This window comes from Nicotiana tabacum, chromosome 12, assembly GCF_000715075.1.
Source record: "Nicotiana tabacum cultivar K326 chromosome 12, ASM71507v2, whole genome shotgun sequence".
Lineage (NCBI taxonomy): Eukaryota > Viridiplantae > Streptophyta > Magnoliopsida > Solanales > Solanaceae > Nicotiana > Nicotiana tabacum.
In genome coordinates, this window is record NC_134091.1 from 19,954,798 (window position 1) to 19,970,657 (window position 15,860).

The 15,860-nt window shown below is 37.6% G+C and overlaps 1 protein-coding gene across 1 annotated transcript; it reads right to left on the bottom strand.

Annotated features, from left to right (window-relative positions):
- Window positions 1-2,512: 2,512 nt before the first annotated feature.
- Window positions 2,513-4,528, bottom strand: LOC107807534 (WUSCHEL-related homeobox 4). The gene is made up of 3 exons (XM_016631942.2): window positions 4,205-4,528; window positions 3,300-3,587; window positions 2,513-2,967 (listed from the first exon to the last, which is right to left on the bottom strand). The coding sequence occupies exons 1-3, from the start codon at window positions 4,511-4,513 to the stop codon at window positions 2,812-2,814; spliced, it is 753 nt and encodes a 250-aa protein (XP_016487428.2). The 5' UTR covers window positions 4,514-4,528; the 3' UTR covers window positions 2,513-2,811.
- Between the last annotated feature and the right edge of the window lie 11,332 nt (window positions 4,529-15,860).

Below are 15,860 nucleotides of genomic sequence, written 5' to 3' on the forward strand. Positions count from 1 at the left end.
GTTGTTTTGCATGGTTGTCATTCAATCGACTTCTATTTTCGTTCTATGAGGTATGTTAGATTTGAGCTTTAATCTGTTTTAGCAAGTTCAAGTGTTATATAGTACTGCAACTTAATGACATACTACCGATCTCAACTCAATGACATACTACCGATCTCAACTCAATGACATACTACCTCTTAAATTTGTTACTCTATCTCTCAATTTTGATACCTTTTTTTCTTTGTATATGTGTATACGGGCCTCTTAACTCCATTATCAATAATCAAACTAAACAACAACAATAACAACATATCGAGTGTCATCCCACGTAGTGAGATACGGGGAAGATAATGTATACGCAAACTTTACTCCTACATTGTGGAGGTAGAGAGATTGTTTCTAATAGACCCTCGACTCAAAGAAAGCATAAGCACAATAGTAATGGTAAGGAAAAACGATACTGTAAAAGTCATAAAAATGAAGCGATAACAACAACAATGATAAGTTATGCACATTTTGTTTTGATGATTTAACAAACTTAATATGAGAACCATATAGGAACCTGATACAACTAGCCTCTCCGCGTTCAGAATAACAAGTTAATGCCTGGCACAAGTTTTAATGAAATCAGTTAAGGGAACAGATATATATCAGCTCCTCCAGTCACAGTATAAGTCAACTCTTACATCTTGTTAAAGTTGATGCACTGCACATGCAACAATATAACAGCATTGTTGAAGCATGCTGTGTACCGGGCACTCCCTTGTATCATCTTTGATGACCACACTTATATATTACCAACATGAGGTAAGGGATTACCCACACTTGCAAAACCTAAAACATATTTATGTGCAGCCACTTGAAGAACAAAAACATCAACATAACGAAGAAGGACCAGATCCCAGCATTGATTACATCGTGTATCCTTAGTATTGTTGTGTCTTTACTTATGTTATTCACTTGTAACTCCTATTCAACATATTTAGAAGCATTTCGTATGACACTTTATAAATCATAAACCTTGTATTTGTGTTGACTAGAGTTAGTCAAGTGGTTAGCTTTGTAATAGAGTTATTACAAAGGAACTTGCAATATAATTATTGTAAGTGAGTAAGGGATTAATAGTTTAATTCCTAGGTTACAATATGTTGTAATCTAAAGTTGCTCAGTTTATGAGGTTAAAATCCGACGAGTCTAGGTCGTGGTTTTTAATTCCGTGAGTTGGGAGTTTTATACGTAAATATTGTTGTGTTATTTGCCTACTGCTGTGTATTCTGTGGGAACTGATAAAGAACCAGGTTTTCTATACAGTTTGATGGACTCTTAGTTTACATGAAACAAGATAATAAGAAGACAGGGAAAAAAATAATAAAAGGTAGTAATAGGAACCTAAGAATAAGAAAATACGAGAATACATATTAATACTACTGGTATGAAAAAGAAGAAACTCAGACTACCCACTAACCTCTTGCCCTAATTTTCGACCTTCACTCGACAATCAAACTACAACTTTTAAATAAATCGTATCTCCTTGCCGTGATGTTCATAAGTTATACTAGCTTATCTAACTCACAATCTAACTTATATTTTTTGATTGAGATTCCTCTCTTCTTTTGGTGCCTCTAAACTCAATTATCAATTAAGTAGTTAATTATACTAACTAAAGGAGAAAAGGACAAAGATAATCAATCAACTCCTTTTTTTCATCCACCAAATCGAAACTCCATCATGAATTATCTTTAATTATTTGTGTAATTTTCATCGCATACAGTTTGGTTGTTCCAAACTGCACCCTACTCTTATTTTAAATCTATGTTTTCTTTTGCTTTTCCCTCCAAATTCGTATCTATAAACTGATCTTCTACCCCACAATCCATTAGTCAATATTTTAAAATTAAAAAATTGCATGTCTTCTGATTGACATGCCAAGTTACTTTATCAAAGTCTTCCCGAAATTACTAAAATATTCAAACATCAAACTATAGCATGAAAGTAAAGATCAACCACTACTTCCTATCAATTTTGAAATTCTCCAATAACAACAAAAGATAAAAAAGAAGAAGAATTATGTAAAGATATGTGCGTGGACTTCAGCGTCTTGATCAGCACTTTAGTCAAAAGTATCATCTACAAGAAAAACAGAAAAAATAAAACGTAAAAAAAAGAAGGAAAGTTGGAAGTGGTAGTAGTATAGTTAGAGGCGAAGCCAGTATTTTAAAATTATAAATTTAAAATTTTAATTCTTTTAAGTTATTGAATTTTAAAAGTTATATACATATTTAATAAATTTATTAATATAAATACAAGGTTTGGACAATTAATTATATATAATACACTACAAGAAAATCACTTAAACAGAAAAATCTGTTGCTAATATCATTTAGGAACGGATTAGAGACGGATTATCAAAAATACTAATAGCTAGTTACGAGCGATTTAGCGACAGATTAACGACGAAATACATACTTAAATCCAATTTTTTTTTTTTAAAATGTGCAATACGCAAGCTACGTGACTGTAGTAGGAAGAATAATAGAGTAGATTAGTTTTGCAGCATTTCCCATGAAACATGTAACACATATAGTAGGTTTTAGGTCAGGAATAAGTCTAATAACCAGAATCCAAGAGAAGGGAATTAATTGGTACAGACTAACATAGATCTGATGTCTTTGTTCTTTTCTCTTTCCCGATACATAAGGAAAGAAAGAAAGAAAAGGAACAAATTAAAGTAGAAACTTAAGCATGCAGATGCAAGTAAAAAGATGACGAAAATGAGAAGAGTCAGATCATAAAAAAGAATATTCTTGTGCAGCTAAGCCTTCATTTAATTCATCTCATGCCTTCTGGGTGCAATGGGAAGAGTTCAAGAGTCCTATCACCATTATCCTCTCTACAGTTTCTCTTTTCCTCTTCCTCCAAATATTCAAATGTCCAACCTCTGCATTTTCGCTTGTATGGACTATCTTCCTCCCTCACTACTTCTCCCTATAAGAATAGAAAATTCATTAACCATTAGAATTTTTACTATTACTTAAAAGATAATTACATATAATTATTTAATTATATAAAAAATGATAACGACATGCTAAAACACGTCAAAATAGACTGATAGTAGACCAATAGTGTATATTTTTTTACGATGACAATCCATATAACTCCATAATTAAATATTTTAACTTATGGCTTATAGTTCGAAGGTGAAGCATTGCATTAGGTATGCCTTATGCAACGGGCTAACTTTTTTATTTATTATGTACTGATAGTGTAGAAAAAATTATACAGCAGAAGTCTGAGGAAAGTAAGGAGATGAGACGTACCCTAGTGTCAAATGACAAAGGACTAGTGACAATGGCTGGAGGTGTTCTTGGACTTTGGCTAAGACCAAGACTATTGCGCTTCTGCTTTTGTCTCTCACGAGCTTTGTGGTTTTGAAACCAGTAGAACACGTTTTTCCCTTCTATTTTCCCATATTTCCCTAGCTGTACTGTGATTTGTTCGATTTGCTGGGCATTGGGTGTGCGCATCCCACCTCTATACAGCATTTCCAGTATTCCTATCTGTTCTTGTGTCGGATTCCACCTTGTACCTCCCGGGTGCGATTCCACCTACATAACATGTTAAAAAAGTTTAAGTTTTGTGCAACAACAACAATGACCCAGTGCTATTCCTATAAGTGAGGTCTGGGAAGGGGAGGGTGTATGACAGCCTTCTGTTTCCAAGAGACCCTCAGCTAAAAAAAAAAATGAAAGAAGCACTAATAGCTAAGTAATAATAGTACAAGATATTTAGAAAACTGAGATTAACCTAGCAAAATAAAAGATGAAGTTCTTTGCACCAATAGTAATTAAAAAATGCAAGTGCGATAACTTGTTTATAATTGATCAAATTACGAAAATGTAAAATTTCTTTATACTGTCAGTTTACAACAACAACATACCCAGTAAAATCTCATTAGTGTGTATGGGAAGAGTAGAGTGTACGCAGACTTTACCCCTACCCTGAAAAGGATAGAGATGCTGTTTCCGGGAGACTCTCGACTCCCGCAACTTAAAAACCCTATTTAATTAAGATTGCTAAAAACTTGAGAAACACTTAAAAATGTGTTCCATTTCCCAGCTAGAGAAACATGTTAGAATCCCACCATTATATTTCCTTGTTCAAAGTCATAGGGATTATATAGTATAGCTGGCAAGTGATACGTATGTATATGATAGTAAATTACCTGAGAGGAGTCTTTCTTGTCGTCGTTGAATGAATTTTTTCCAGGGCTAGTGCTACTTTCAGGTCTAATGAAGCTCTTAAGATCGAAAGGAGGAGTGACAATATTAGGATCATTTGTGGAGGTTGAGAGCTTAGGAGCAAGAGGTCGCAAACGTTTACAACCAAGTGTAAGTGAAGGAGCAGCTGAATCATGCTCTAAGATTAATCCACGTGTGAACTGATGCACCTTCATGCTTAAGCTTCCTGATGATGATCCCATGTACATTGGAGGGTTGGAATTTTTAAACATTGATGACAGAGGAGCCTCCATTATATACAAGTGAAATCACTATTAATAAAAGCATAGGTGGACCAGAATTTGCTACAATTGCGTTTAACTAAAATCTGTTATGTATATATCACTTTTTTTTAAAGACATATACATATACATGTGACATTATGCATAACTTTCCGGGTGACCCGATGATCCCGTTTTACAAGATAGGTCCGCCTCTTAATAAAAGGTGGAGTATAACTGATACACATTGACATTGTAAACGAGTTTTTATACTATCATGTCAACTAAAAGAAAATAATAATTCATAATAAGTGAAATTATGAAAAAAAATAAAAGAGACAACTTATTACATAATTTTAAAGTGTATTGATAGTGTAAAAATTTATTTATACGACTTAGTGTATATTAGTAAAAAGGGGTGGGAAAAAAACAATAAAAGAAAGTGGGAAATGAGGTGGGTGCCAAGAAGAACCAAGACCAAATGATGAGGTGAGGTTGACTTATGATTTCCATTTTAAAAAGCAAGAAAAAAAGTGGATCTAGATAGCTAGAGAGAGGGGGGAAAAGAGAGGTGTAAAAATTGTATATAATTGTTATGAATGAATGAATCTATCGATAGGTGAGCGTGTGGGTGAATGTATGCGTGTGTGTAGTTGCCTAGTCTAATCAAATGCAATGAGTTGGTTTTCTTTTTTCTCATTTTATTTCTTTTTGCCTTTCCTTTCTTTTTTCTTCTTACTTTCATGATTATAAGTCGTCCATGCTTTTCGGTGGCCTCTTCTCCTTCTAAACTTTATCACTATAAAGTGAAGAGAGATTATAGGGAGGGAAAAAAAATAAAGAAATTATATGGATAAATTAGTGAGTGGAAAAATTGAATACCGTCTTTAAGTGGTGGAAGATATTAAAAATACCACTACGTTTATAATATTATAGTATGTGTATTACATGCATGACGTGTGTACACATATATATTGAATTTGTATACTATATATGACCAAAATCCATCTGATGTAGCTTTAGATATACACATACCCCAAATATATCCCTTTTTCTTTGGGAACTGTATACTCCAATTTCCCAAATATTATAAAACCACCATTCTCACTTTTTATCTCATTTTTGTATAGCAAAATCTTTGCATGATTCAAGCACATGCTCAAAGTAGTGTATCAAAGTAAAGCCCCTAATTATCTGTCACCCAATCAATGATTGAATTATTAATTTATGCTCAATTGATAGTCAAGACCGTTGGTAAATATTTTCTTTCTTATTCTTTTGTGTTTCTAGATCCTTTGTTCTTTTAATTAATTATTCCAAGAATGCACCGAAACCCATTAATTTCTCTAGCTTTAAAAAAAGGTAAAAAGAAAATCTACAGCTTGACTAAAATATATACTTCAGAGAGATGATTTTAGGCTCATTCACAAACGTGGAGGCATACAATTGAAGGCAGGTATATATTTCTTGAGTATAATATTTATATATAGTTTGTCCTCAATTAAAGATAGACAGCAAGATACTTGAAATGTGAATCCAACAAAAACTTTTTAGTGAAAGTCTTCAAGGGAGTGCTGAAATTCATGTTCCCGATCCTTAAAGATGTACGTTATACTTTCTAATCTTGATCGTATTGATTTTGGTATGAACATAAATCTCCTTTTTCCTATCCGCCTTTGAAACTAAAAATATTTTTGCAAAGTTAAAAATTATTGAATTGTATGAATCGTCTCGTTTAAACACGTGAAAATATTTTGTAATGAGTGGTAACAGTAATGCTAGAATTCATGACTTTAATTTATAATTTTTCTTGAATGAAACATGTAAAATTAATTTGTCAATAGGGCATGGCGATGAAATTAAATCATATATTATATAGCCTTATGTTTATTGCCTTAATTAATTTTTGGATGAAATGGTTTTAAAAAAAGGCTAATATGTCCATTTTCTATTTTATTTCTTTAATTTCTATGCTCCTTTTGTGTATTTAAGGTGAGGATGGAGAGTTACCCGCCAAATATTTTCCATAGACCAAAAGCTCATCATAAATGTTTCATAATATAATCAAAGCAAGAAATTAAATGATATAGGCATATCTTCATAAGATTACTACTACTACGTTTTTCAAAGCTTGGCGTGGAGAGTGTCAAATGACAAGTAACCACTCTTTGAATAAAGGAAGCATTGGAAATATTTTTTCATATACGTCAAGGCGCATGAGACATAGAAAGAGTGATGTCTAATCAAACATGGGATGTTTTTTTCTGACAAATTTATAGGAGTAGTAACTTTATTCAAATTATTCATATTGACTGTCAAATTTAACGTACATGAGTATCAGATTTGATTTCCAATATTATATCACCCCAGGTAAGAATTTACAAAGATCACAAAATTTACAAATTTTGCGTTCACAGTTTAAAATAGTTGGAAAATATAGGTAAAGGTTGTTGTCATTTTCCCCAACCAAATCAACAGAGATACCTACAAAACCTAGGGAAGATTGAAAAATTCTACTGCATTAGTTTGTCCTTTTGGCCTTTCGGCCAGAAACCAAAGAAGTTGTCTTATTGGCACGAAGTCATTCTACGTAGAAATATTTCACATGGTAATGATTTCAATGTTGAAAAATCACATTATCCTATTTTCATGTTTCGGTGCCCCAACGTTAGAGGGACAATAACCCTAGGAATTCAACCTGATCAAAATTTTATTTTCGACTTGTAAGCAAATAAATACGAGTACATAGTACTACATTTACTATATTATTTTTTTGCTTTAAACTCGTTCAAGATTATATTTAAACTGAAGCTTTCTAGATTGAGGAAGCATTTATTCGTATGAGTGTCTAGAGTTTCATGGTCAGGGGTGTATCTACTCTAGAAGTGATGTGTTCATTTGAATTCATAATTTCAACTTAAACTATGTATATTTGCCAGAAATTCATTAAATATATATAAATATTTAATTTAAATTCTAAACCTAAAAAATTAGTAGTGTAATTTTGAATCTAAATCTATAAAAATTTAAATTTTGAATCCACCTTGTTCGTGATCGGTAAATCTCCAACTTTTAGATTTTTTTAGGTGTGTTCAGTGTTCATGGTTCTGTAGCTGATATAAAGGTTGGCAAAATGAATTTTTTTGTAAACAGATGCTTCAATAGAGTGATTAAAGTGACCAGTAATTTCATCTTTCAAGGTAAAAGAAGAAAGAGGATCAGACGAACTATGATGACAACATTTTGCCTAAGAACATTCTTAATTATGGAACTAAGAAGTAAAAAGTAGATTAGAGGATCGTAATAACATACGTATGAGAACTACATAATGACTTAAGTTCTTATGGTCATTTCGGATATAAATATAATAACACACTCATTATTCATCATTCTATACTTATAAGGGGACTCAAAGACTCAAACGCAAAGGTATTGTTCAGTAATATAAAACTTATTAGAGTTTCAGTATGTGCACTAGCATATATCGTGTGTGTGCCTTATACCTGCTACTGTTAGTTAAATTAAATCGGAAAATCGAGTAATAATTAACCTGCTACTGTTAGTTAGATTGTATTGATCAATTATGTAAATGTTTTTGCACTATTAATGTATATACCTTGTAATTTACTCTAATTATTATATTGGCACACAGAGTTCTTGTAAGCGGTTGGTTACTCGTTTGATAGTGGCATTAGTTTATCATAAAACTTGTAATGTGTTGGCATCTTAAACGTTATTGTTCTGGAGTATTAGTTTCTCACACTTTAGTATTTCTTTTCAAAATTTCCTCTATTTCAATTTAGATGACACACTTTCCTAATTAGTCCATTCCAAAAAGAATGACACATTTCTATAATTATATGGTACAGTTATATTTGTTCGTGGTTTCTAGACAGATGAATCAATTTGATCCCAAAAGATAATGAATTAATCAATTTTCGTACAAGATACTTAGCTCAAATGTAGATAAAATGATAGATTTGGAGAGCCCTGGAACAAGGTTTCCGGACACGATGATGATAAGAACAACAAGCTAGAGAGAGAAATAGTATCAAAATGTGGTATTAGAATATGTTCTTTGATGCCCAGAAAATCATTCCTTACAATGATAGTTGAGCCTATTATTTATAGCTCAGTGGGCGTAATGGTCGGGCCCACCACTAATGACAATTATCGAGGTGTGATAATGGAAATCTAACGGTAAACATAAATGCTCAGATTTTTTTAATGAACCGTTACTCTTTAATGCTGTGAAATATTCTTCATTAAATGTCATCGGGCGCAGCATGCTTAATGCCCTTACAAACTTGCCTTCTTCGGTGACACACGAGGTAGTTGTGCCTGATTTTTCATCCTTCTCGTTTTGATTCCATGTGTCCCCTTTCTCAGGTGGCCACGTAACATAACGTATTTTACCCAATACAGATAGTCCCCCTGCTTTCCGATGACATAACTTTGTGTTACCAGAAAGTTGGTGAGAATCCCCTTTTGGCGGAAATTACCATAATCCCTTTTGTAGGTTACTGACGGTTGATTAGACACCTGTCTCCCCGCATTTAATGTCTAGAACACGCGTCTTCCTATGATTTAGCACGCCTTCTGCCGGTTATCGAGGTAATTAGAGCCGAGTATTTTAGCCGCCCAAAAATTTACCTATACGTATCAACTCCCTTTTCCTTTGGGTTTTACTAGTTTCTTGAACTTCTAACATGCATTCTTTCTCTTCGTCTCTTCTCTAATCTTTTCCAAACACAGAATCTCTTCTTCTCCTCTTCTAATGGCTTCTTCATCTAAACGTTCTGGTTCTTCGAAAAATAAGAACAAAAACGAAGATTCTGCTCCCCCAACAGTAAGTTCCATAATCCCCAAAAGGCTCAGTACTTTGAAGGATCTGGAGGAGAAACTTCCCACTGATAACCCTCGTAAATGGGCGGTTAGTAGGTACCCATCTTCCATTCGTCCTTCCAGTATCCCTGCTATGAAGGAAGACTGATGCTGCCCGAATTTGGACGTCATCGCTCCCGACCTATCGGAGCGAGTGACCCTTCCCAGAGAGGGTTTCACATACTTATACACGTACCCTTTTATATTTGGGTACGGTCTCTTTGAGTGGGGAGCTCGATTTCGTGAAAGCGGAATTCTGCCTTCGCTACCATGTATGTTTGGCACAGGTAAGCCCTTCTGTGTGGAGGATGGTTGCCTGCTTTTAGCGCCTGTGCTTTGAAACCAGAGAGGAGCTTTGAAACCATACTTTGATTTCCAGCATGAATGATGACAATGACCGAGGATGGATGGAACAGTTTGTTGCAATTGCCTCCGATGACATTATTCCAACAACGGCCTCATCCTTTCCGGTTGCTTGGAACCGTTCCCGTGAGTTTCTTTTAATACGTTCTCCCCTCCTAAATGTTTTTTACGCCTGTATTAATCTTTCAACTTCTGTATGTTATAATGACCTGATGGCCCCCATCAGTGGTAGAAATCTTGGACCGGTGTGTTCAAAAGATTTTGGACATCACCATGCCCGAAATCCGCCTGTGGAAAGAACTGTCCATAAAATACGGGTGGAAGGATAAGAATTATGGTAACTATGATTTGATTTCCTTTAGTTTTTGCATATGTGGATTTTGCCTGAATCTCTTGACTTGTTTGTCAAATTAGGTCTACCTCCGGGGCTCAGTCGAGATCCCCGAAGAGGATGTTTTGGCCAACCCTGCAGATACGGCGAGGCTACTCCAGGAGGCGCTTGCTCGAACGGGTGCCTCCGGGTCTACTCCGGGCACAAATATTTCCTCACGGGGTCCCCGGCCAGAGAACAAGCAACCAAAAAGAAGGCGTTCCTCTGCGTCTAGGGAGAAGAATAAGAGGTCAAAGGTTGCTGCCCCCGAATCATCCCAGGTGGTGACTTTGGCTGGTCCTTCCTCCGGGCTGGTCATAGACACCGTAGTGATTGATGATGAAGAAGCTATTGAAGAGGGAGATTCTTGATAGAAAACAACGATCCTTATCTTCTCAATAAGATGCTCAACCTGTTGATACAGTCACACCTGCCGAGGATGATGTCTCGGCACTTTGGGGAGAGTTTAATTAGGTGGAAAATGCAAACTCCCATTCTCGGGCTCCAATCATCGTGCCCCATACTGCAAGGTAGAGTATCAGGTCAGTGTCATCCTCGGCTGGTGAACACCCAGCAATCAGTACTGCCTTTAGTGCAGCTACTTCCCGCTCTTCTCTTTCTCTAGTTTTATCACCACCTTCTTCGCCACCAGTGGCTACTACCTCTTTTCCATCTTCATCCTCGCTTCTCCCAACAACATCATCTCCAACGGCCGCACCTGACCTTGCTGAAGGCGTTCCTCTTCCCCAATCTCCTGTTCGTGGGAATTTTGGGCAAAATTATGCTACCCCTTATGAAGATCCTCAGATAAGGAGGAATGTTACCCTCTCGGTATCTACCGGATGCAACCTTCTTTCCCGGTCGATAGAGGTTGCAAATTATCTGAAGCCCTTGGCTTCAGAGAAATATTGGGAAAAGATTCAGACACTTTCGGGAGAGTGTTTGTTGAACAATGGCATGTATAATGCTGCAACGGTATGCTTCTCTCTTTCTCTGCTATTTTGTTCAGCTTTTGAATGAGTGAATTTTAAGTTTCACCCCTTTTTATTTCGTAGGCCAATTTTCTTGCTTCCGAGGGCCTTCAAAGATTAATCCGCGAGAAGAAGGAAATCTCTTCTGAACAAGATAAGCTTTTAGCGGAACAGGACCAGACTGTTTTTTGCCTCTCAGAACTGGAAACCGGGGCCACTGAGGCAAATCTTTTGGAAACCCGTTTGCAGCAAAAGTGAGCAAGAAGTGGTAACCTTCAGCCGGGAAGTTGCGCCGCTGAGGGCCTGCTTTGATGAAGTCAAGGCTAAATGGGCTGAGATCTAAAATGCCATTCTTGTTACCAATGATTGTGAGGCTGCTGCTGCTGAAAGGATAACTAATTTAGAAGAAGCCTTGAATTCTAAGGCCGAAGAACTTACTGCCGCGGGGGCGAGACATGACCGATTGGAGGAGAAGCATAAGAAGACTATCGAGCACAACATGATTTATAGTTCAACTGTCCATGATCTCGATGCTAGTCTTTGGCCCGCTAGGTCCGCCCGGAATAATCTTTCTACCGAGGTTACGCAGCTCAAAGAAGAACTCAGGCACCGAGAGGCTTCCCTCGTTATTGAAAAAACTTACTCCATATACAACATAAGGAGAAAAACCTTGGAAGCAGCCAACACTGATATTATTGATATTGATGCCGAAATTGCTAAGGCACGCGAGCTTGAGTTGGCTGCAAAGAATAACCTCCCGACGCGGTCTGACGCTCCCGGTTCTTCTAATTCTGATTTCGATATTTCTGATACTGAAGAGGAATTGGAAAGCGATGATGTTGAAGATCAAGTTGGGGAGATGTTAAGTTATCGGTTGAACCGGCTACTGCTCCCGGGGATATGAATACTTCTATTCCTCCTGATTCCAGTGATGATGCAACTTACTTTTTTCTTTTCCTGTTTTGTGTTTCTTTTGGCTGATTCTTGTGAATGAATACATATTTTTACTCAAATATTTGATTGAGTTTTTCTTTTGCTTGAATGTCTGCATATTTTTTGATTTTTCTATATGTGGTCTCGGGCGCATTTTCTTCGATGCATTTCTGTTGTCGAGAATTATCCCTTTTACATGAGGGTTTCAATAAGTATTTGCGCAAGTTTGGTTTCTACGTCTTTTTCATATGTGGCTTCGGGTCTATTTTATCCTGATAGCATTTTCAGTTTCGGGCATATATTCTTCCAGAACAAACCCTTTAACATGAGGGTTTCAATAAGAGAGGGCCCTCTTATGTTTACGGTGCTCTTGAAGATGACGTCTCCTATTCATTACGGCACTAACATTTGAAGTACTTGTTTAACTTTTAAATGACAAAATTAGCTCATCGTGTAGACAAGAAACAAGACAAAAGGAAAAGGATTTCATTTCATTCCTTTCGTTTTCATAGTTTACATAGGCATTTTGCTACGTAGGAAAGAAGCTGCCTTGACTTGTGGCTATCTTGTTTCTTCGTTGATGGTTGTGCAGTACCCGGTCCCGATGATGTGTGGCATTCAGTTTTTTGCCTTACCGGATTTTTTTTCCCGGTTGACGTGGTATTCAGAGTTGCCTTGCCAGATTTTCATTCACGGTTGATGTGGCATTCAGAGTTGCCTTGCTGGATTTTCATTCCCGGTTGACGTGGCTTTCAATGTTGCCTTATAATCATATCATTATCCCCCCCCAGTGTTCTAATGCGAAGAATACGAGTTGGTACACCGGAAGTCCTGTATCTTCGAAGGTTCCACCGATAAATTTCCGCGTAACCCTAAGCTCGGTAACATATTTTGCTTTCCCTTTAGGAGTTCAAGCTGTCGAGCGAAAGGATACCTGACAATCCCTAGTGATTTTTGCTCGTGAACGACCGCATAACCCTTGTTCGGTAGCAAACTTAACTTCTCGGTGGGAATTTGCTACCGAATCAAAGATTACCTTATCGTCCTCGGGTGGAGACTTGTTTGTTTTGCCTTGTCATAAAATGTCTTATTATTGATGTTGTTGTAGTATGCTTGTGGTCACTGCCTCGTTAAAAAACCTTGCTTTCTATCTCACTGTTGTTTGAATGTTGTTTGTCAGCAGTAATATTTTTTAAGATGAGCCACGTTCCAGTTGCTGGGCAACTTGTCTCCGTTGTGGTTTTCTAACTCATATGACCCTTTACCGGTGATAGCTGAAACTTGGTAAGGGACTTCCCATGTAGAGGCTATCTTGCTATCGTTGAGTTCTCGGGTGTTTTGAGTCACCTTCCTCAAGACCAAGTCCCTACTTTGAAGTAACGAAGGTTGGTTCTTTGGTTGTAATACCGATCCATTCTCCACTTTTGTTCTGCCATTCTTACATGTGCCAAGTTCATGCGTCCCTCGAGCAGTTCTAAGTTGATTAGCATTGCCTCATAGTTTGATTCTTCATTTGCCTGGGAAAACCTTAAAGTGGCCTCCCCCACTTCCACCGATATCAAAGCTTCTGCGCCATACACGAGGGAAAATGGAGTTTTTTCGGTGCTAGATTTGATAGTTTTTCGGTAGGCCCAGAGTACCCGCGACAATTCCTCGGGCCAGCGGCCTTTTGCTGCTTCTAGCCTTTTCTTCAGATTTTGCACAATTGTTTTGTTTGTTGACTCTGCTTGTCCGTTTGTGCTCGGATGGTACGGTGACGAGGTAATCCTTTTTACCTTCAAATCTTCAAGGAATTTTGTCACTTTTGCGCCGATAAACTGTGGCCCGTTATCACATGCAATTTTCTCCGGTACTCCGAACCTGCAAATTATGTTTTTCCACAGGAAGTCGACCACTTAGCGCTCTTCGATCTTTTGATAAGGACCTGCTTCCATCCATTTTGAAAAATAGTCAGTCAAAATCAAAAGAAACCTTGCCTTTCCAGGAGCCAGTGGTAACGGTCCGACGATGTCCATTCCCTATTTGATGAACGGCCACAGGGACAGAACTGAATACAGGGGTTCCGCCGGTTGAGGTACTAGTGGTGCGTGGACTTGGCACTTATCACATTTTCGTAATTTTTTTGGCATCTTATTCCATACGGGGCCAGTAATATCCCGCTCGGACTAACTTCAGCATTAGAGAATCTGCGCCCGAGTGGTTGCCGCATATCTCTTCATGGACTTCTCTCATGACGTAATTGGCTTTTGATGCACCTAAGCACCGGGCCAACGTGCCTTGAAAGGATGTGGGTAGCGTGTTTCTGCTCCTGTTAAAATTTTGCTAACGTAATATGTGGGGAATTGTGTACCTTTTTCCTCCCGGACTAAAACTGCGCTTACCGCAACTTCTGAGACTGCCAGGTAGACCAACAATGATTCTCCTTCTTTAGGTTTCGAGAGAAACAGAGGGCTTTACAAGTATTTATTCAATTCCTTCAAGGCTTTCCAACACTCTAGCATCCACTCGAAGTTGTTTTTCTTTTTGAGCAACGCGAAGAAGCGATAACACTTCTCCGATGATCGGGAAATGAACCTACTCAAAGCCGCTAATCTACCTGTGAGTCTTTGTACTTCCTTTAGGTTGAATAGTTCATCCGGGATGTCCTCTACGGCCTTGATTTTGTCGGGATTCACCTCAATTCCTCTTTGTGAGACCAGGAATCCTAAGAATTTACAAAATCCTACCCCGAACGTACACCCCTCGGGGTTAAGCTTCATATTGTGCTCCCTCAGTATGTCAAACATTTCTTGCAGATGTCTCAGGTGATTACCTATATGCAGAGACTTAACGAGCATATCGTCTATATATACTTCCATAGTTCTTCCTATTTATTTTTCGAACATCTTATTTACGAGTCGTTGGTAAGTGGCTCCGACGTTTTTTAGTCCGTAGGGCATTACGTTGTAACAATATTACCAAAATTTATTATAAACGAAGTCTTTTCCCGATCTTCCGGGTTCATCTTGATCTGATTGTACCCGAAATAGGCATCGAGGAAACTCATTAACTCGTGCCCGGTCATAGCGTCGACGATCATTTGATCGATATTTCGCAATGTGAACGAGTCCTTCGGGCATGCCTTATTAAGATCTTTATAATCTACGCACATGCAAAATTTATCGTTCTTCTTAGGAACTACTACCACATTAGCTAGCTAGTTTTCATATCTTACCTTTCGGATTGAACCAATCTTAAGTAGATGGGTTACCTCTTCTCTGGCGAATTTATTCCTTGCTTCGGTAATAGGGCGCTTCTTTTCCTTACTGGAGGTATGATCGGGTCCAAGATTAACTTATGCATGACTATCTATGTTAGGTTTCGTGTTATATCCTCGGGCGACCATGCAAAACAATCAGCGTTAATTTTAAGGAATTCAATAAAACCTGACCTGAGCTCGGGGTGTAGTCCTGTTCCCAAATGGAAATTCTTTTATAGGAATTTTTTGAACAGTGCAACCTGCTCTAGATCTTCTGCCATGGATTCCGTTACGTCTGTTTCCTCCGGTACCTAAAAATACCTTGGTACATGATATTGCTCCGACTCGGGGTCGGAAGTCGGCTCCGATAACTGCTATGCTGCATGTTCCGTTCCCTTGCTATGGGAAACCGAGATCTCATTCATCTCTCTTGTTGCCGGTTCATCACCCCTTATCTGCTTTGATCCCCTCGTGTGTTGGAAATTTTAACAATTGGTGGTACATCGAAGGCACAACTTTCATTAAGTGTAGCCACGACCTTCCTAGGATGATATTATAGCCCAGGTCCCCGTCTACTACTTCAAAGAGAGCCATCTTCATTACTCCCTCGGTATCCGTAAG

Coding starts and splice junctions, on each gene's coding strand:
- LOC107807534 (XM_016631942.2), bottom strand. CDS start 4,513: ATGGAGGCTCCTCTGTCATCAATGTTTAAAAATTCCAACCCTCCAATG. Junction 3,588..4,204: donor ACAAGAAAGACTCCTCTCAG/GTAATTTACTAT, acceptor CATGTTATGTAG/GTGGAATCGCACCCGGGAGG. Junction 2,968..3,299: donor CTTTGTCATTTGACACTAGG/GTACGTCTCATC, acceptor CTATTCTTATAG/GGAGAAGTAGTGAGGGAGGA.